At 34.7% G+C, this 20,225-nt stretch overlaps 5 protein-coding genes across 16 annotated transcripts in view; 1 reads left to right on the top strand and 4 right to left on the bottom strand.

Annotated features, from left to right (window-relative positions):
* The window catches only part of LOC115241943 (UDP-glucuronosyltransferase-like), a 7,814-nt gene extending 6,415 nt beyond the window's left edge, over positions 1 to 1,399 (bottom strand). The window contains exon 1 of the mRNA XM_029817919.1: positions 923 to 1,399. Coding sequence (XP_029673779.1) covers positions 923 to 1,324 — 402 coding nt within the window. The 5' untranslated portion in view covers positions 1,325 to 1,399. The remainder of the gene's footprint in view (positions 1 to 922) is intronic.
* The window catches only part of LOC115241944 (calcitonin receptor-like), a 75,208-nt gene that overhangs the window by 26,856 nt on the left and 28,127 nt on the right, over positions 1 to 20,225 (top strand). For all 11 annotated transcript variants that reach the window (XR_003884984.1, XR_003884983.1, XM_029817924.1 and 8 more), the window contains one exon: positions 2,066 to 2,176. Coding sequence is in view for 9 of the 11 variants with exons in the window: in XM_029817924.1 (XP_029673784.1) it covers positions 2,066 to 2,176 (111 nt within the window). In the remaining 2 variants the exon portion in view is untranslated. The remainder of the gene's footprint in view (positions 1 to 2,065; positions 2,177 to 20,225) is intronic.
* LOC115241942 lies at positions 3,427 to 8,080 on the bottom strand. The gene has a single exon (XM_029817917.1). It carries the CDS (start codon positions 7,446 to 7,448, stop codon positions 3,840 to 3,842), a length of 3,609 nt encoding a protein of 1,202 aa, XP_029673777.1. The 5' UTR covers positions 7,449 to 8,080; the 3' UTR covers positions 3,427 to 3,839.
* LOC115241947 (juvenile hormone esterase-like) lies at positions 8,790 to 15,175 on the bottom strand. The gene is made up of 6 exons (XM_029817932.1): positions 14,942 to 15,175; positions 13,337 to 13,625; positions 12,138 to 12,323; positions 10,168 to 10,376; positions 9,896 to 10,067; positions 8,790 to 9,175 (listed from the first exon to the last, which is right to left on the bottom strand). Exons 1-6 carry the CDS (start codon positions 15,140 to 15,142, stop codon positions 8,805 to 8,807), a joined length of 1,428 nt encoding a protein of 475 aa, XP_029673792.1. The 5' UTR covers positions 15,143 to 15,175; the 3' UTR covers positions 8,790 to 8,804.
* LOC115241946 (juvenile hormone esterase-like) lies at positions 16,084 to 19,902 on the bottom strand. 2 transcript variants are annotated; one of them, XM_029817929.1, is made up of 6 exons: positions 19,687 to 19,902; positions 18,269 to 18,557; positions 17,686 to 17,871; positions 17,108 to 17,316; positions 16,834 to 17,005; positions 16,084 to 16,570 (listed from the first exon to the last, which is right to left on the bottom strand). In XM_029817929.1, the coding sequence occupies exons 1-6, from the start codon at positions 19,885 to 19,887 to the stop codon at positions 16,182 to 16,184; spliced, it is 1,446 nt and encodes a 481-aa protein (XP_029673789.1). In that variant the 5' UTR covers positions 19,888 to 19,902; the 3' UTR covers positions 16,084 to 16,181. The 2 variants fall into 2 exon arrangements, with proteins under 2 accessions (XP_029673789.1, XP_029673790.1); XM_029817930.1 differs by having other exon boundaries at positions 19,708 to 19,902.

Below are 20,225 nucleotides of genomic sequence, written 5' to 3'. Positions count from 1 at the left end.
ATATATACACACACACACACACACACACACACACACACGCGCGCGCGCGCGCGCGCGCGCGCGCACTTATCATTGGATTTTTGATCAAATAGTCATTTAATTGAGGCTTAAATCAAGTCTTGATTAAACAATAACTTGATTAAATTTGGCCTTCTCTTTCTTTCTTCATGTAATTTTTGTGCGATAAAAGTACTACATACAATGTCGAAAAATGTTTATTATAGATATAATCTCATCTTCTGATAACTTATCGATTTTATAAATTATATTTATCCTTTTTCCGCCGATTAATATTTTCTGCACAACTCTTTTTTTACAAACTTTATAATAAGAAAATATTATATGGAATATTTATAGCGCAAAAGTTAAATAAAAAAAGCACAAAAAATACGACCATTATTCGACATATACACTTATAGAATTATTACGAGGTGACATTGTCACGATATATAAAGTATTTCTTGTACCATATATTGTAATCATATTTAAATAAAATTCTTTTAGTAAGTAGAGGGAGTCATTATTTATTAATAAAAATGTCGAGATATCAAACAATTTTTGCGTTCTATAAAATCAAGAAAAAAGTTGCTTTTACGAATTAAGCTCCTAAAGCGCGAGTTCATTAATGGGATTTTACTCTGTTCATTTAATGTCAAGCGAGTTTTACTGACAGAGAAATTTAAACTTTAGTTACAAAGATACTAAGGTATTAAGAATTTTAAAACTGCGAAAAGAGTAAAATAATCTGACACATTTGAAGAAAAAAGTACAAAATCTTTGAAAATCGCCAAAGCTTTAATACAGATTTGACCAAGACTGATAACATTATATAAATATACGTACGTTAAACAATAGAAATTTTCTTATCACATACGCGCAAAAATAAATTAACGTGCACACATATTCAAAAACATTTTAATACCTCTACAATAACGATGTCGTAAGGAGGATCTTGCGGCGGATTCTCGATCAGTTCTCGCATCTTCGGGTGATCCAGCAGCTTACAATTCTCCGTTCCGGCTATATAAGTTAATGTGGCCACGGATAAGGAACCGAATCCTTTGATATCCGACGCGGTGACATTGTTCACAACATGCGGGAGACTGCCTTCCAGGCTGATATCCGTGTAATTAGGTATCGGCTTCTTCAGCGGGAAATGCGTGACCACGTCCACCTGATGACCGCGTTTTGCCAAGCCCTTCATTAATTCCTCCTGCATGACCCAGTGACTCTTGCCTTGTAACGGGAACACTCCGAGGATCCGGTAACCATTAACAACTTGATCGTAAGTTAGGATCGCGAAAAGAATCCGTAGTAGCTCCATGCCGATTTGATAGTCGCCGCGGTTCTACGTTTAATGCGCGTTATATCCAATTTAATGGACGTGCCTTACGTAATCTCTGATGCGCGTAACAAGTGATAGCTGCTCGAGTTCAATGATGAATTGCACTATCTCTGAAGAATCATTTATCAGTTGTACAAACAAGATGACACATCATTTTTTTTGTTAGATTTGTCTTTGTACAAATATAAACGCGCAAACAAGTAAAGTATAACAAAAAAAAACAATAGAAAAAAATAATATAACAAAATTAAATTGAAAAAAAAAATAAGAGGACAACCGATCCGAGCTCGGTGAAACGCATACTCCCTCCGTTTTTTGCCAACCTGCGGTTGGCAGCAGTCGGGAGTAAAAATCCGTTTTACTCATCTATACGAAGATTGTATATATCTCTCTTCGTATATGTATAGAGAGCACATCTTTTATGGGATAATATATACATATATTTCTATAAATAAATTTTTAGTGATCGGTAATGAGTAATATATCGTGCGTTTCGTGTCTTTACGAGCGTCGTAAAGAACCCACGAGAAGATTTGTTCAATTTGTTCTAATCAATTGGCACTACAATATTTTGTTCGCGATACTGTTATATCGCCCCACGCAATTTCTCATATATATCGAGATTTAATCACGACGAATTATAGCAAATGCCTTTTACGAGATTATTGATCCACCCTCTATCCCTTTGTATAATCACTTATACCCAAATTTCTATTTCAGAACCGTATTGTCGACTCACATTCGATGGATGGTCCTGTTGGCCCAACACTCGAGCGGGATCGACCGTGTATGCGCCCTGCCCGAATTTCATCACCGGTTTCGACACATCGTGTAAGTACACGCTAATATCTACATGCGATTTTTGCCAAAATGAATGATTAATCGTTTATGTGAGTTATTTAAACGAGTTACATTTGAAATCTTGCGCGTTCCGGCAAAATAAATATAAAAAGATATAAAAGTAAGGCTCTTACACGATTAAAGTCAAGTAAAATCCGAGTAAAAAGGCAAAAGAGCCACGCGCAGTTTTTAGGGCGCAAAGGTATATAATTTAAACCAAAAAATAAATTAAAAAATTAGAGAATTTCTTTAATTACATGATTCGCGAAAGGCGGACGTTTCGGCCCTTTTTTTGGCCATCATCAGCGCAAATAATACTAAACTCAACAATATAAACGGTATACAGAAAGAAAATTATATACCTTTAAATTATATACCTTTGCGCCCTAAAAACTGCGCGTGGCTCTTTTGCCTTTTTACTCGGATTTTACTTGACTTTAAATATAAAAAGTTTTGCATAGATCAAAAACAAAAATATCTCACATACAATTTTTATAATTACCTGAAAAGATTAAATCACATTTTGGCATCTCAAATTTTATATTTTTACCTCTCCACTCTCTCTTCTCGCTATTATATTAATGATATTAAAAATTTATCACACTTTTTATAAATGTGATAAATATGATGTTTTCATAATAATTTGATAATTTTATCGTCAGAAAAATACACATTATCAGTTCACTTACCCAACGATATTAAATTATTTCCATTTGACCTTGTTGAATACTCGTTTCGCACAATCTGCAATTTGCGAGAGAATTTGCGACGGATTTCTGTTCACATATGTCTGTCGATACATTAATGGATATGTTCAGCGTCTTGGGGCTCGATAGCATTATTTATGTTGATGTTAACACAGAAATGCAAATGTTGTTTGAGCTACTTGAAATTGTAAAATTTGTACTGAAATTTGAAAAGTACTTTTAAAAATAGTATAAAATCTTTTATCGCTACCGTTTCAAAATTTCGATTATATATCCTATGTTTTAAAAAAGATATTAGTTTTTGAGCAAAGATACTAGTGGGATTAATAAGTATAAAAGAAAGTGTGTCGCAAAGAATGCATCCATTATTTGCTCGATTAAATGCTTACATAATTTAATAATTGATATAACATGTTAATGCGTATTGATAAAAAACATATATACGTACACATATATTATGAAGATAGATGAATGCATGCTCTGTAACGACATATTTACATTTACATGCCATGAAAAAAATCTTTATTACATAATATTGGAACATGGTGCTTTTTATTTTTTCTGTTTTACATAAAATTAACTAGCAACTCCTTTATTTTATTCGAGGTTTTCCGTCTCTAAAAAAATTGTCCATTAAAAACCTTAAACTTTAAACCTCTGAAAATAGAAAGAAAAACGGTTTCTTCTAAAATTTATTTATGACCACTTCGTGTGTGTGTGTGTGTGTGTGTGTGTGTGTGTGTCTGTGTGTCTGTGGGCGCGCGCGCGCGCGTTTCTTAAAGAGAAATTTGCGCACGAACCTTTTTAACACATATAAAAATATTTGCAATGAAATTATCAATTATATGTATATAATAAAGTATTACTATTTATATTTGCAAAATACTATAGCGGAGCAAATTGCGTATAAAATTCACATTTGATATTCCATTCGATATTCGATCGGTTTAATCGAATATGATACTTTTGAAGTCCAACACATTCAAATGATCATATAAAACGCTAGTGATAGCAGGATTTTTCATTTCTTGAAACTTTACGATGAGCTGATCGTATCTTGTCGCAAGATTCTTCAAAGTCACCGGCGATAACATTGTCACAGCCATGAAACAGGAATCCGTGTTATCAGCTTTAATAAGGCCTTCTATGACAGTAAGCTTGAATTCTTCCAAGTTGGTATGATCTTCAAATACACGATCCAGGAAATGATCGAGAATCTTGGCCATGAAATGCACTAATGATGACGAGAAAATCTTGATTAATTCCGGCAGGTGTAGACCGAATTGCAGGCCGAAACATTTATTGGTTGACGTGCACTCCTGCAGTTTTTTCGTATAGGTTAACAGCAAATAAGATCTCACGTCCTGCGTAGGTACCAAGACGGATGAAAATATCTTGAGCATATCGTCGACGAATTGCATATCGGTAGACTTGTTTGAGGAAAATCTGTTGACGTAGCTAACCACGAAATCTTCCACAAATAAATGTACAGCGTTATTGTACGGAAAGAAACGTGATTTTTTAGGATGGGTCGTGTTCCAATGCGCCTTAAGTATGGAATGAAAGATATCGATGAATTCTTTGCTATGTACTGTAAATTTAGTCTCATCCTCCGGGAAAAGATATAACATCGAGAAACGTCTCGCAGCCTTGGATAAATCAACATCGACGATAAATAAATATTTTTTCATTATATCTTGAGCGAAATTTTCGGACAGAAGATTGCAAACGGGCGCGGTAATCTCTCCCAGGAAATTGATTATATATTTATTCGTCTTCTGAGCGTCCAATCCTAACAATTCAAGATCATTTATTACTTCGAGCCATATTTCAAAGTATTTAGAGACATATTCATTGGGAATGCTGGGAAGAAGTTTCATTTGCGAAAGTAGTGCTTCATCTTTGAGATGCATCGTGTGAGTTATTAAGCAATATAGAGACCAATTGTCCGGGTTTGGTGCCATAGACAAGAGTTTCTGTACCGCCTCGAATATAACTTGTCGTATGGAATGATGACTCTCGAGAGTCCACATCTCTCGCAGAAACTCGGTAAGCTCGTCCATGGGAGCTATTTGATACATCAGCCTGACCCCGTGCTTCCGCGCGCCGACGCGCATTTTATACAACTTGCGCGCGAACGACAATACTTTCGGCAAACAAGATCGCCTACTCACATTTGTCAGCGTCATCAGCGCTATCGATAAGTAATCTCCTTCGCATAATTTGGCTACGAGTTCGAGAGGTACTGGCGGATTGGAAAGTCTAATGGTCGTTGGTAAATGACGCACGAGTTCGTAATTTTTGCTGGTGTCCGGATGACTGGCATCAATCGTTGTTTCCGTAGGTACGAGGGGTTCTATCAGTTTTGTCAGCGTGTCACCGTGAAGTAGTATTGCCAGGATAGTCAAGGTAGAAGTCATCTTGTTCGTATCTTTATATTCTGTATGTCCGTGCAAATAATGCAAATCATTCATGCAACTCTCGACAAATCTGATGGGTATGTCCTCATACCAGCGCGTGGCTCTGACGAAACGTTGCACCTGCTTGCACCAATGCTGCTCCTTGCATTTCACCAAATAGTGTTTCCATTGTCGAAGTATATCTTGCGGATTTTGCTTCAATAGAGCGAGCGCCTCGCCTGACTTTATCATGTCCGCGATCTTCTTCTGGGGGTTCAAGGTGCGATACAATTCCGGTTCTTGTTTTTGCAATATCTTCAATATATTCTGCGCATCCAAAGGGAATTTGTTGTCGAATGATATTAATGCGCCTATATCATTTAGTAGCCAATCATAGCTTTTAATCGTCATACGCTCTATCTTCGTACCCGATTTTTTGCATCTGTCGTTAAAGTCGTACATTGCCACGATGAATTGGCACAAGGTGTTTTTTGTATAATCGATTTCATGTTTTAGCCACCTATCAAGATTTTTTGAAATAATTTCTGCGAAAGTTACAAGGCATTTTCTCTCGTACTGTGGATATTCCTTGAGTAGATTGAAGTTTATGTACCATCGATTTTTTCCATCTATCAACATGCAAACTAGCTCATCGATTGGCATATTGTGAATAAGTCTGAAATGTATAATAGCCTCGATCATCCCTTCCACCCGATTACATCCGTATTTTACATAAAACAATTTTATGATGTCGAACAGAAGGGAGTTCTGATTCTCGTTTAAATGAGGTATATCGTATAATAGTAAAAGATGATCCATTGTTCGTTGGAATACCATAAACTCCTCGTTTTTATGCCTGTTTAAGAAATATTTCAAACTGTCGGTTAACGCATCATCATTCTCGTTGATCTTGCAAGCGTAAAACATTTGGAAAATGAGATCAAGTCGATCTACATCAACTGAAGCTTTACTTATTTTTTCCTTAATAACCGGTATCCCTTCGTTAACGGGTAAATAACAGATCCAAGCTCTCTCGTATTTCTTTATTATGTTGTTATTCTGGATTTCTCCCAATTTCTCCTTCTCGAGCCTAATTCTAGCTTGCTCGATCCGTTCTTTGGCAGGTAATATTCGCAACAACGCGGGCGTTATATTTTTGTCCTCGTCGAGAAGTTCAGTACCGTATTTTGCCATGTAGGATTCACGGAGCAGTTTGTATCTTTCATTTTGTGGATAGTATTGTAAGTACTTGAGAATGAGATCTGTGTCGAAGCAAGAACTTTTCGCGGGCAATAGACCCATAAATATACTTTCCATTAGTTCTATGCTGATCTTTCTGAGCGGTAAGATATCGATGTACAAATGCGGTTTTTTATTCAAGTATCGCTGTCCTTTTTTCAAGAATATCTCGGCGCATGAGTTACTCAAAGTAATTTTCAGCGGATTAGCTTCGTGCATCTCGAGCAGTTCTGCGAAAGCATCCGGTCGCTTTTTCACTAATTTGGGCAGTAAAAACTTGTATTTATCGATATCGACCGGGAAAGGAGCGCGTTCGGTCGCATTCACGGGTTTTAATAATTTGAGATAACGCACGATAAGATCCGGATTCTTACGGAAAATCTTTTTAACAGTCCCAACTGGCAGCACGACCTTTTGCTGCTCGACGGTTTTATAAACGAAAGCCTCGTCGCAAGCCACGATCAGCGGATAAGCGTTATAAATACCGTAAATAGATGCTATTTTCGTGAACAATTGCTGCGCCAACTCCGGATCAGCCAATCGATTTGCGAGTGTGGTCACGATACGTGCCCTCGTGTTCATAGAGACGTAAGGGAAGACATGTTCACAAAAGTACTCGGCGTTGACAATACTCTTGTGGCTGCCATCGAAGAACCAAGCGGCCTTAAGAGCACGATTCACTATTGTCCAATCCTCGGATTTAAGGGCGGACGTTATATCCTCGTATTTCTTCTTGTTCACCGCGATTTCCACTCGCAGTATAGGCAGCAATTCCTGTGGAAGTTGGTCGGGATCCCCGCTGGCCTGGTACGAAGTTAATTTTCCAATCCAACATAGCTTCTGACTGGCGGTATTGCCTGGTACCGCTTGAATCGCGCGCAGATACGGTATCTGCAGATCACTTTGCATTTCGTGCATTATCCCGTACCGCTTGAAGACCAACGAACGCGAACGAAAGATATCTCGATATACGCGGTATATAAATATTTCGCAAATAATGTTTGTAAACCCTCGCTGTTTGTTATTCTCTCGCGTTATCCGGCGAAACCATCGCTCCGGGGGCGAATACAAATAATTATCTTGTTTGTTTCATTTGTGTCGGTCGAAGATCAGATTGATCCGGGATCGATACTTTTGACGTGTCCCTGGTAACGGGATTTTTTCACTCGGAAGATGCGATTACTGCAAATTTTGATGCGATCCGTTTCCGAAATGCACGATGCGCGGAAGTACGTGATGCGAGCCGAAGTATGCGACAAAAAACGGAAGATCGCCAGTCGCGCGAAGGCAACTTCTCTTCTCACGCCCGCATGTAACTAATATAAAAGTTAAACGTCACTCGCACGCACTGAAATATTGTAACGCGATATTTATACACAGAGTATCTTATACATTCCGTTGTACTCAGTTTAAGATTAGTTCAAGTCGGACAAGTGATTGCGCAACGTTTCGTAAATCCTAATCTTCTCCGCACCGGTATGCAGCTTTTCCGCCTTTCCTTATTTACTCTCGCAAGATGATTCACGCAACGATCAGTGAACGATATGTGTTTCAAGTTGCCAGAGAACCGAACAACCACGAGTGAAGACGAGTAAACGAATGTTCCATGGAAGAGGCGCATGCGCCTCGTGATTCAATGCGTTCTATTATTCAACGTTGAAGGCAACAATGCCACCACATTCTCGGGACTGTACTGCGAAAAGTTAGTTGCCCCGACTATCAGGTAGTGTGCGGAGCTTGTATTGTTATTTTTCTCTGAATCTACTCTTAGATAAACAAAACTTTTGCCACAGCGTAAGAAAATAGTAAAATAATTCATCGCGTATATGTGAAAAGTTAAGTTAGACATAATCGTAGATAGAAAGTAATTTATAGAGTGGTTAATTTTTGCACGCATTATACAATGGAGATAAAAGACCTTGCAAACAAAACTATGAAAAAACATTTCTGTCATCTATCAAAATATTTCGCAGGCGTGATATTACCGGCTCGTAATCAATAGATTTGATGGAGCTTCAAAAGGCGCAAGATTATCTATATTAAATAGTAAACTATAATAAGAGTATACTACCTGCCAGACATTCACGAAAACATTGATTCCTTCCGACGACCGTATAAAATATTAATAAATTTTTTAAATTCTTATCTAATAAAATATTTCAGAACAGAACTACGTTTGCTTTCTCTTTTTTGTAGTCATATAAATTATTGTTAGAATATGTTTTTTTATATATTTCTTGTTTCAAGCTTATAATATAAGCATATTTGTATCTGTTAAGGATCAATGATTCTTATAAGTGAACTTGAATAAATTAACAAAGTTGTACCTGGAAGCGTAATGTTTAAGAATTTCTTCCAGGGAGAAGTTTCACTTTCATATGAAAATGTGTACAAGTAGGTCGGCTCATTAGCATCAGAGCTCATTTGAGTATCGGCTATCTCCATAATGCCGCGATAAAAAAGTACATCGCCTAAAAAATCAGCGTAATTAATTAGAGTTTCTTCTGACACTGTTTTATTAGCAAAGTATAAAAATTGTAATTCTTCGACTGTGATCGGTATCTGTGGTAGTGTAGACAAAACTCTAGGTAAGATGGTCTTCTTGAAATCGGAATCCATTTCTTTAAAAGTCTCCTTGTTTAAGCCTGGAATCATTTTAAGAGTACGATTACTGCATAATGATCATTATACAAGATGCTGCGTGTTTCAAAAGAATAATATTCCAGAAAAAAATTGTTTAAGGAACGATCAATCTCATAAAAAATTATGGCCCAAGAAAAATCAATTTTCAAAATATTGTATTAAATTTTTCGTACACACAATATGTAGAGTTATACATGTATGTGATATTAGATGAGATACTGTATATCTTTCAAAGTATGCAGTATGTACATGTATATTTGAATAAAGTGTAAAAAATACCCCCGTTAAATTAGCCCTCCAAATTTATAGCGTTGGTTGGGGGGGGGGGAGGGGGGCTAACTTAATGAGGGTGTAAAAAAACGCATACGATGAACATAATGCTATTTTGAAGTAAATGATTATTCTGGCGCATAATTATGATTCTTGTGCATTTGAGATTAATAAAAAATCCTAATTTATCAGCACTATTTACATATGTATATATATAACATTATTCATAAAAATATTATTTTAATATCGAAAGTGCTTAGATCCTAATTTATCAGCACTATTTACATATGTATATATATAACATTATTCATAAAAATATTATTTTAATATCGAAAGTGCTTAGATTATTCAGTACTAGTGTTGTACAATATTACTCTTAGCACAGACCACATTGCGCGAAAATTCGTATGCACCGGTTAGAGATATAATTAGTAAAACTCAAATAAACATACGTCTGATGAGGTTGCTGCATGCAAAGTAAGATCCTTCGCAACTGTTACAACCCAAAATATATGGCACTTTAACTTGACGGCGTATTAACGTGCTTGGATGTTCCGGGAAAAATGGATTCGGCGATTCGTGATCTAAACTAGGCGTAAACGCTATTACATGTTGTAGACATTCCTGTAAGAACATATCGCCGATCAAAATATTTAAGTCAAATGATCTATAAACATCTAATCCATGACACTTTTACATCGCAATAGAATGTTAAGATATTTACTGTTTTTGTCAGCAACTTCTGTTCGGCTTCTCTGAGTTTCCTCGCGTCGATCGTTTTGAGAAATTCACAGGCGACCTTCGGATCTGAGGTCGCTCTGCCGAGGTACTCGGCTAATTGGAAACCTTTGTTCATCGCTTTATTTGCCCATTCATTAAAAGCCCAAGGATTTGCGGCGACGCCGCTTTGCGAAATCGCTTTGTGAAATAAACCTGTAGAACGTATTCGCAAGATTTTCTTTCTCTTCTATATAATTTCGATAACATACAGGATACCATCTTAGAATCGATCTTTTTAATTATTGATTCCTTGAGCAGTTTGCAAACTCAATATTTTCAATTTTTTGTTATCGAAAATATTGAGTCAAGTTATATATATCAATTATTATTAAAACTTTTTTTAGATATTAATTATCTATTATTATTATACCTATTTTGCAATTAGAATTTCAGAATATTTAAATCAACATTCCTTTAAAATATAATTTACTTGAAATTATAATAAATGGTCTTATTCCATTTTATCGATTCGCGAAGGTCTTTTTAAAATTTTCCGTCTCGGAATGTATTAGCCAATGAATCTGTGATTAAATGACTGATTCTGAGACACTGTGCATCGATAAACCTGTAATTGATACCTTCACTTAATGGAGACAGAGTCAAATAATGTACGATGGCTCCGCCAGCGCTTTCGCCAAAGATGGTGACATTTTCTGGATCTCCAGTGAACTTTGATATATTCTTTTGAACCCATCGTAATGCCATGACAACATCCTTTATACCTTGATTGCCCGTTGCCACTTCATCGTTAAGATTTAAGAAACCTGAAATTATAACGTCTTATAAAAAAAAAAAATAATAATAATTGATTACTAAGCTATATTATTTTGTATTATTTTGTTGAATACATTTATACATTTTCTTTATTTTTTGTTATATAAGTTTTATGTTATGGTTCTCTTAACCTCTTTTAATCGGGGAATCTTTATTTTATTCAGAAATTGCATGGTCTCGTACAGATTATATTAAGATTAGTTTTTTATTGGATAGAAAATAGAAAAAAATCTGCGTAATTTAAATTATCTACAATTTAACGCGATAAAATCGAGATAGGTCAACCATCACTTTTCAAATTTTGACAACAAATAATGTTTGCAAAGAGTTTTCTGTTTTTGTGGACTTATAACTTGACTTAACTGTTAATGTTTTAACATTCCTGATAACAAAAACTGATTTGTAAAGATAAAAACGTTCACATTTCATAAATTCTAAAGCACTCTGAATATAATCGTATTATTTTTTATTTTCTTCATAAGCAACCGATGCATTACGCCGTCACGTGAATATAATTTAAAGTACAAAAAGAGAGAATGAGTAAAAAGGATATATTTATTACAAGTGTAAAATATACTAAAAAAGCCAATTTTCTATTGCTGATTAGATTTTGCGGACAGAATGATCATAGCTTATGTTTCATATTCTTCCAGTCCCAGCGCTGCTCTCCTTTACGAAAGGTTTTCATTCCAGGTTCAATATTAATGTTTAAATAATCGTACACATTTCCGGCGCGCTTCAACGGCGTCCACTTAATTGGAGTCAAATTCGTAATCACGGGTGTTGGATTCCTAGAAATGGATTAAAAATTAATTATTAATACACGACTGTAAAATTACGTAAAAATTATCAAATACCCTGTTTTAGCAAAATCCGTCCACATTTGCGTTAAGCGATTCATTATCTTGTAATCTTTCGAGTCAGGTGCAAGTGGTGAAAAGCCCAAATATTTTATTATATAAGGATAAAATAAGTAAAAAAGTTCCTCAGAGTGAGTCACACCTGTGTAAAATATTGGTATATGCAATAAAAATGAATACTAAAAGAAAATATAATTTTTATTCTAAAATTTTATTTTTGCTTTTTCTGGAAACTAAGAGAGAGAGAGAGAGAGAGAGAGAGAGAGAGAAAGATTGATACCTTCACTTAATGGAGACAGAGTCAAATAATGTACGATGGCTCCGCCAGCGCTTTCGCCAAAGATGGTGACATTTTCTGGATCTCCAGTGAACTTTGATATATTCTTTTGAACCCATCGTAATGCCATGACAACATCCTTTATACCTTGATTGCCCGTTGCCACTTCATCGTTAAGATTTAAGAAACCTGAAATTATAACGTCTTATAAAGGGTTAATACATTTTTTTTCGCAAAATTGATTTATCTAAACTAAGAATATATAATCAATTTATATCCAAAGTAAAATTCATTAATACGTATTTCTTAAATTTCAAAATTTTTTTAACATATATTCATGAAACGACAAACGTTTATCACATCATACAGTAGTAAAACTAATTCCCGAGAACGTAGATTAAAACTTGTTTTTGATAAAATTGTATAAAAATTAACATACCTCCCATTTTATCGTTATTTAAATATGTTGTAGGGGAGGTTCTTCTGAGTAATTCCCCGCAAGAAAATATAAGTGGGGAACAGCATAGGTTTAGAAGATATAACAAATTGAAGTTTGACATTAAAAAATGTGTATGCTGTATAGTTTGTTATTTTTTCATTGAAAAACACTGTTTATGACATTTACGCGTGGGTGGGAAAAGGGCCCCGCACCTCCCCCGCCCACGCATTCAATAAATAATATTTTTCAAGGCAGATTCACAAATTCGTGTAATTGCATATAAAGCTGTTAACAAACTGCGAGAAATAGGTGAAACACATTATTGACAAAATATCCGTGACCGTGTACCTATCCCATAAATGTAAACAAATACTTTTTCGTCTGCTCTACAATAAATACAATGTACACAAACTTCACTTTTCTTAATATTACTTTATAATAACTGAGAAAAAGCATTAAAACTGTAAAACTTTAATTTGTAATATTTCCTAAACCAATGCTCCAAACCAAATCTCCTACTTATGTCTTGCGGGGAATTACTCAGAAGAAGATTACTCCCCTACAACATATTTAAGTGGCGATAAAATCGGAGGTGTGTTATCTTTTATGCAGTTTTACCTTCTTTTTCTTACAAAATTTCATTAATGAAAAAATTAAGTTTAAAAATTGGCTGTTTTCGGAAAAAAAGCCAAACACAAAAAAAGCAACAACAACAAATGACGTACGTATGTACATATACGGATTATGTATCAATTTAACGTACCGAGAACGCCTAGTCTATAATTTAACGTGACCAATACCACGTCCTTCCGGACAATATAATCGGGACCGTAAATGGATGCATCGCCGGAACCTGTGCTAAAACCGCCGCCGTGTATCCACACCATAACCGGACATTTTCTCCATGATTCGATGTCTGCGGTGTACACGTTTAAGTAGAGGCAATCCTCGTCGCCGATCATTTCGCGCGTGGTAAGATCCTTCTGAACGGCGACGTTTCCATGTTTTGAAGAATCTCTGCTGCCGGACCATGGTTCCGGCGGTGCCGGATCCTAAATACATATAAATCGTCTCTGAGATTATTATATACCTCTCTGATATGATATCTTTATCTTGATATGATATCTTTATCTTGAATAAGAAATATACGCGCATGCAATGAATAACTCCCGCAATTTGTCCCATTTTGTAGTTTTTGCTGCTGTTTAATCGATATTTGGAGAAAATTGAGAAAGCGGTAATAGAAATCGGCACTCGCCGGTTCTTCGTTGAACAAGTCTTGCTTATTCGAAATTCAATATTAATCCTTTCCATCGTTTCAATGAACAAAAAAGTCTACTTTCGTGAAGAAGACGCAGAGTATGATTATATGTAAAAAAATACGCGTGTACGTCCTTAAATTACATTTATTTACAATTTTTAGTTAAGTTAGGTAAAACAACGTTACATTCTATGCGTCGTTAATAAAAACTTATCATAGTTAAAACAAGAAAATCACACACACACACACACACACACACAAAATATGTGTGTGTGATTTTCTTGTTTTAACTATGATAAGTTTTTATTAACGATGCATAAAATGTAACTTTGTTTTTAAACACTTGAATTAGAACAAATTTGCAATGTTGAAATATAATATTTAGAGATAACTTTTTTTCGCTGCACACATTGTGTGTTTCCAAGATTAAGGATTATCGCGAGAACTCTAAACAATACATGTATAATAGTACCTAACTTAAGCAATAAACCAGATGAGACACAGTCGAGCATTCTCAAGGGTTAAATTGGCAAGAATACTCGATTGTGATTGATCGATTCGTTTACTATTGTATACTTAAGTTCTATCGCTTACGTTTTTATGTGTGCTTTAGTTACACAAATCTTATATCTCTAATAGTGATAAAATTAATTTATACATAAATTGTTGAAAGAAAAACTCTTCAAGCGATTACATCTGAGAATGTCATTGTTTTAATTTAAAAATCAACTTATATAAGGATTACTTCTTTTTTAATTTTCTAAAACTGTTTTTTAGAAATGCTCGCAAATTACTCAATGGTGATTGGTCGTTTCCCAAATTGTTTGCAATTGTTTAATATAAGATTATCTGACAAAATATTAAGAAAACTAGAAAAAGTTGCTTTTACTTCATATGTCATTTACCTAATTATTTATTTAACTGTAATTTCTTTACATAACCAACTTCTCTCTCTCTCTCTCTCCCTCCCTCCCTCTCCCTCTCTCCCTCTCCCTCTCTCCCTATCTCTCCCTATCTCTCGAATCCCAACTCTGGATCGAATTCTGAATAAACTGTCGCTTTAATCACACGTTAAATAACGAAGATAAAGGAGTGTGAGATACTCACCTTGAATCTGAGTTTACCGACCGGTGGTTTTGCATACGGTATTCCTCGGAAAGCTATGTAATTGCCACCGTGAATATTTTCGTCGATGATACCGATTAACTTTCCTTCACGCACGTTTACGACCACTCTGTTGCTGTTCATGATGGACACTGAAGAATGACGACGGAACGGCGCTAATAAGCTGACCGATCTACGCAACATGACTGTCGACGTGTAGCTGTCGAGATTATGCAACCATATTTACACTCATGCAATCGAACATTCAAGCATGATTGTTGAACGGCGCGAGTGACTTGCGGACTGAATGATTCGCGAATTGATCTTGAACTATCATCAGCAACTGTTACAATATTATATATAAAACTTAATATTTGGATAATTTGGTGCATTAATTTTGTGTAATTGTAAACACTCACGTGATATGTTAAAGCGCATCAATGTGATATATAAGATTTCATGCAAAGATTGCAACGCGTTATATGTCGGAAGTAAACAACTAGATCATTAAAAACAATATTAGCCGAACATCGCAACCACATCAATAGAAATATAGCCTGCAATCTCTCATCACGGATCACAGATTGAGTAACCTTAAGTCCGCATGGGATGAAGTGAGACCATCTGCCTTGTGGTACTTTGTAGTGGGATTCTTTAGCAACTTTCTCGCATTACGAGCATGACGCTATTGTTTTTAGTTTACGTTTTATGGTGGTTTGAATGAGATTCGTCGTTCGTGGCTATTACACAATGCCATAAGGCGGATGGCTTCACGTCATCGTATTCGGGCGCTTTTTTTTAACTTCAGTTTCTTTATTGACGGCCCTTGTATACCGTTCGCGGCGATGGAAGTACTCGCGCGACATCCAGCTGAATTCTTCAACATCGTATAATTGTGCACGATTCACTGAGTTCGAGACAGACCGTATGTGATTCTTAACCTAAATTAACATATCACGTTAATGTTTACAATTGTACATCCGAATGATCCGAATATTAAGTTGCTGATAATGGTCCAAATCAGAGATCGAAACATACGAAACTGAACTAACAATAAAGGCAAACTAAAAAGAAAGAATTTGCGCTTCATTTACCGCGCCTGACTCTCACTTAGCCCGATTTCCAATTATTGATATCTATTGTATATTTATAGTTCTTTTTAATAAAATTATTCCGGAACCACGTCACTCTCTTTGTCATTTTACAGTCATATATAGAGATTTAAGGACATTTAACTTCACACTTATGAACGTACTTCTTCTCTATAAGATAAATAATTTTTACATAGTTCTAAATTAATTAAAAACGCAATACCTGAAAGTTGAATATCTAATATATTTTTCATGGGAGAAGTTTTACTTTCATATGAAAACTTGTACAAGTATATCGGCTCGTTAGTACCAGAATTCATTTGAGTATCAACTGCTTCCATAATGCCGCTATAGAGACACTGATCGCCAAGAAAATCAGAGTGATTCATTAGAGTTTCCTCTGATATTTTTTTATCACCAAAATATAACGATCGCAAATCTGAAATCGTGATCGGTATCTGTGGTAATTGACACAAAATTCTAGGATGTATAATTTTCTTGAAATCAGAATCGACTTTCTTCAGAGTCTCTTTGCTTATATCTGAAACAATTTTAAATAAACATGTGACTGTTACTTTGAAACAAAACAGTTGCATTGACAAATAACTACGATTTCCACATGCGCATTTAAATGTTGCGTACTGATGAGATCCAAAAATTTATTAATACCGATGAAACATGTTATGACATTGTACATCAAAATAATTTTTATCATTGATGATCGGTTTTTTATGAAAATTTGTACATCAAAGCGATTGATATATAAATGTATATAATGAAAAATAAAAGCAAATATATACTTACCACCAAAAAATTTTCCTCGTAAGAAAAAATTGCCTTCGCAACTAGTGTATCCGAATATTAGTGGCATTTTGATTCCATTACGTAATAATTCCGATGATTCTACCGGTAATAAAGGATTCGATGACTCGGAATCCATAGTCGGCGTAAATGCAATCGAAAGATTTAAACGCACCTACAAGAACATATATTGCCAATAAAAGATGGTTTATTCTTACACGTATAATTTCATTGGACTATTATTGCAATAATCATAGTAGAGCGTTGTGATACTTACTGCTTCTGCCAAGAAAAGCTCTATTTCTGCTTCTCTTAATTTTCTTGCGTCTATCTTTTTTAGAAATTTGTAGGCGACTTCCGTATCTGAAGTTGCCTTACCAAGTTTCTCGGCTAACTGCAGACCATTATTGATAGAAGTGTCCCGTCCAGTGAAAGCCCAAGGATTATTCACGACGCCGCTTTGACATATCGCTTTATGAAATAAACCTATAAAGCATATTCGTTCCATATAAAATTGGCACTCGAACAAGTTTAATACGATCTTATCGTCATGAAATCTTGCTTTCCTCCTCTTCGACTCCATATAATACATGAGCTAGAATTAACTAGCGTGCTTTTAATTAACAATTTTCTGACCAATTTGGAATCTCGATCTTTCTTTACTAAAAATATCGCGAAGGTTATGAGCTATTCTTTACATAGCTTTTAAAAGACGCCATTTTATAGTTTGTAATTGAAATCTAAGTTAAAATGGAAAAAAAAAACTTTAATCTGATAATTCTGGGATATACATATTTTTATCTTTAATATATTATTAATATATGCATCAATATCATATCTCTTTTTGATTCGTACCTTTAGCTAACGGCGAAATAGTCAGATAGTGAACAATCGCTCCACCCGCACTTTCACCAAAAATTGTGATATTATTGGGATCTCCACCGAATTGCGATATATTTTTTTGAATCCATTGTAACGCCATAATTACATCTTTTAAGCCCTGATTTCCCGCTGCCTTTTTATGATATAAATTGAGGAAACCTGAAGAGAGAATGAGAAAGATACATCGTTAATACATTTTCCTTTAGTAAACTTTATTTATCCGAAATATATAAATACATAAAGATTTCCATGACTAAATAAATACTCTATTGATATGTATTTATTTGCTGAAGTTTATTAATTATTTATAACTCAACAACGAAACGCGTATAACAGATTTATAAATGAAATTTTTTTTGTGAATACTATTTTTTTTAAAAACAAAATTTACAAAAAAGTTATGAAAATTGGTTATTTGAAAAAAAAAATCTTAGCATATATACATGTAAATTATTTGGAATGTGAAAAAGAGATATAAATGTGTATACATGTTTACTCTGAAAAAAATAATCCAAGTAACATACAATGATTTTGTATGTCGAATTAAATAACGTACCTAGAACACCTAATCTATAATTCAGAGTAACGAGTACTACGTCCTTCCGAACGATATGATCGGGACCATAGAAAGACGCATCGCCGGAGCCCATAAAAAAGCCACCACCATGTATCCACACCATTACAGCGCGCTTCTTTAAAGGCTCTGTATCCGTGGTGAACACATTCAAATAGAGACAATCTTCGTCGCCCATTACTTTATGCGTGAAAATATTCACTTGAACAGCGATGTTTCCGTACTTGGAAGCGTCTCGGTTGCCCGACCATGCTTCTGGTGGTACCGGATCCTACAATAAATACGTAAAATTTGTCAGTGAATTACTTTAAATATTTGTCTTTATTTGTTTACGATATTTATCTTTAGCAATAAATACACGTACAATTGCGATCTGTCTTGAACTTGGCGATATCGTAATATCATAAATATTGAGAAAAATTAATTATAGATAGAAATTATCAATTTATATATCCACATCTTTTGGATATTGAACATAATCAGAACTGAATATTACTCTTTTCGTTTTGCGTATCTACAAGTGAATTATTATTTTTGAAAAGCGTTTCTACAAAGCTCAAATTTAAACAAATTTATTATATTTTTCATGTTTCTAATTCTTGGAATGTCCCTGTCGCAATGATGCATAGGACGTCATCCATGTGGTAAGAAACTTTCGAATATATGAATTAAAGTTACAAAAACGTCTGCTCGCACAAATTTATCGTATCGCGCATAATATGCGTGCTCTTTCCATTAAAGCCATATCAGGTAGAAAAACTTAAGCAGTAGAACTTAGTAAGTAATCAATTAATCCTCTAAAGAATGGTAGATTATATCGAAAAGAATACTTTCAACAGTGATTGATCGATTTATTTACCGCTTAAGTTCTATCGCTCAAGTTTTTTACGTGCTTTAGTTACGTGAACACTGCAGCAAGAGGATTAATTCATGCTAAAAATAGATCGTTTAATCTCTCGATATGTTCGCACCTGCGAGCATTTACAATTGCGCGTTGTAATTTTTACAAGATATGCAGTTATTATAATTTTTCATCGTAAGAAATTTTTCTGTCATCGCGCTTAAACTAATAAAATCAACAATAATTATAATCTTTGATTATTTGCAATATAACTAGATTTTAATTTTAATATTTTTTTCAAATATTTGAGTAAATTACTGCATTTTTTATAATTTACGATTTTACAAAACTATTCAATATATGTATACAATAGACAGTTTGTATCACTCGTTAATGTCAACAAAGATAATAATCACGCGATAAACAATGACTAAATTTTATTATTTTAACTATAAACCCTTTAACTGGGGCTCTTTGTTTTTTTCTAATTTGTATTTCTAAAAATGATAGTTAAACTAAATCTTAAAATAAAATAGTGCCAAAAACGCTTTGCACTTACTTTAAATCTGAGTTCACCCACCGGAGGTTTTGCATACGGTATTCCTCGGAAAGCTATGTAATTGCCACCGTGAATATTTTCGTCGATGATACCGATTAACTTTCCTTCACGCACGTTTACGACCACTCTGTTGCTGTTCATGATGGACACTGAAGAATGACGACGGAACGGCGCTAATAAGCTGACCGATCTACGCAACATGACTGTTGACGTGTCTCTGTCGAGATTATGCAACCATATTTACACTCACACAATCGAACATTCAAGCATGATTGTTGAACGGCGCGAGTGACTTACGGGCTGAATGATTCGCTATTTCTCAATGACTCATTGTTTATGATACATTATCAGTAATGCCGTTGATAATTAGAGTATCATAACAAGCAAATATAAATCCATGTCTAAGCAGAAAAAGATAATGCATTAGAAAAAAATATGAATTAAATTTAACAATATTTTTTTTCTGGAAATTCTCTCATTATTTGTTCGTGTATTTTCGCTAAAATTGGAGTTATATAATGATCAGTATATCGCATGAT

The sequence above is a fragment of the Formica exsecta genome, unplaced genomic scaffold, assembly GCF_003651465.1.
Source record: "Formica exsecta isolate Colony F162 unplaced genomic scaffold, ASM365146v1 scaffold543, whole genome shotgun sequence".
Classification (NCBI taxonomy): domain Eukaryota; kingdom Metazoa; phylum Arthropoda; class Insecta; order Hymenoptera; family Formicidae; genus Formica; species Formica exsecta.
This window is presented reverse-complemented; position numbering and strand designations above follow the sequence as displayed.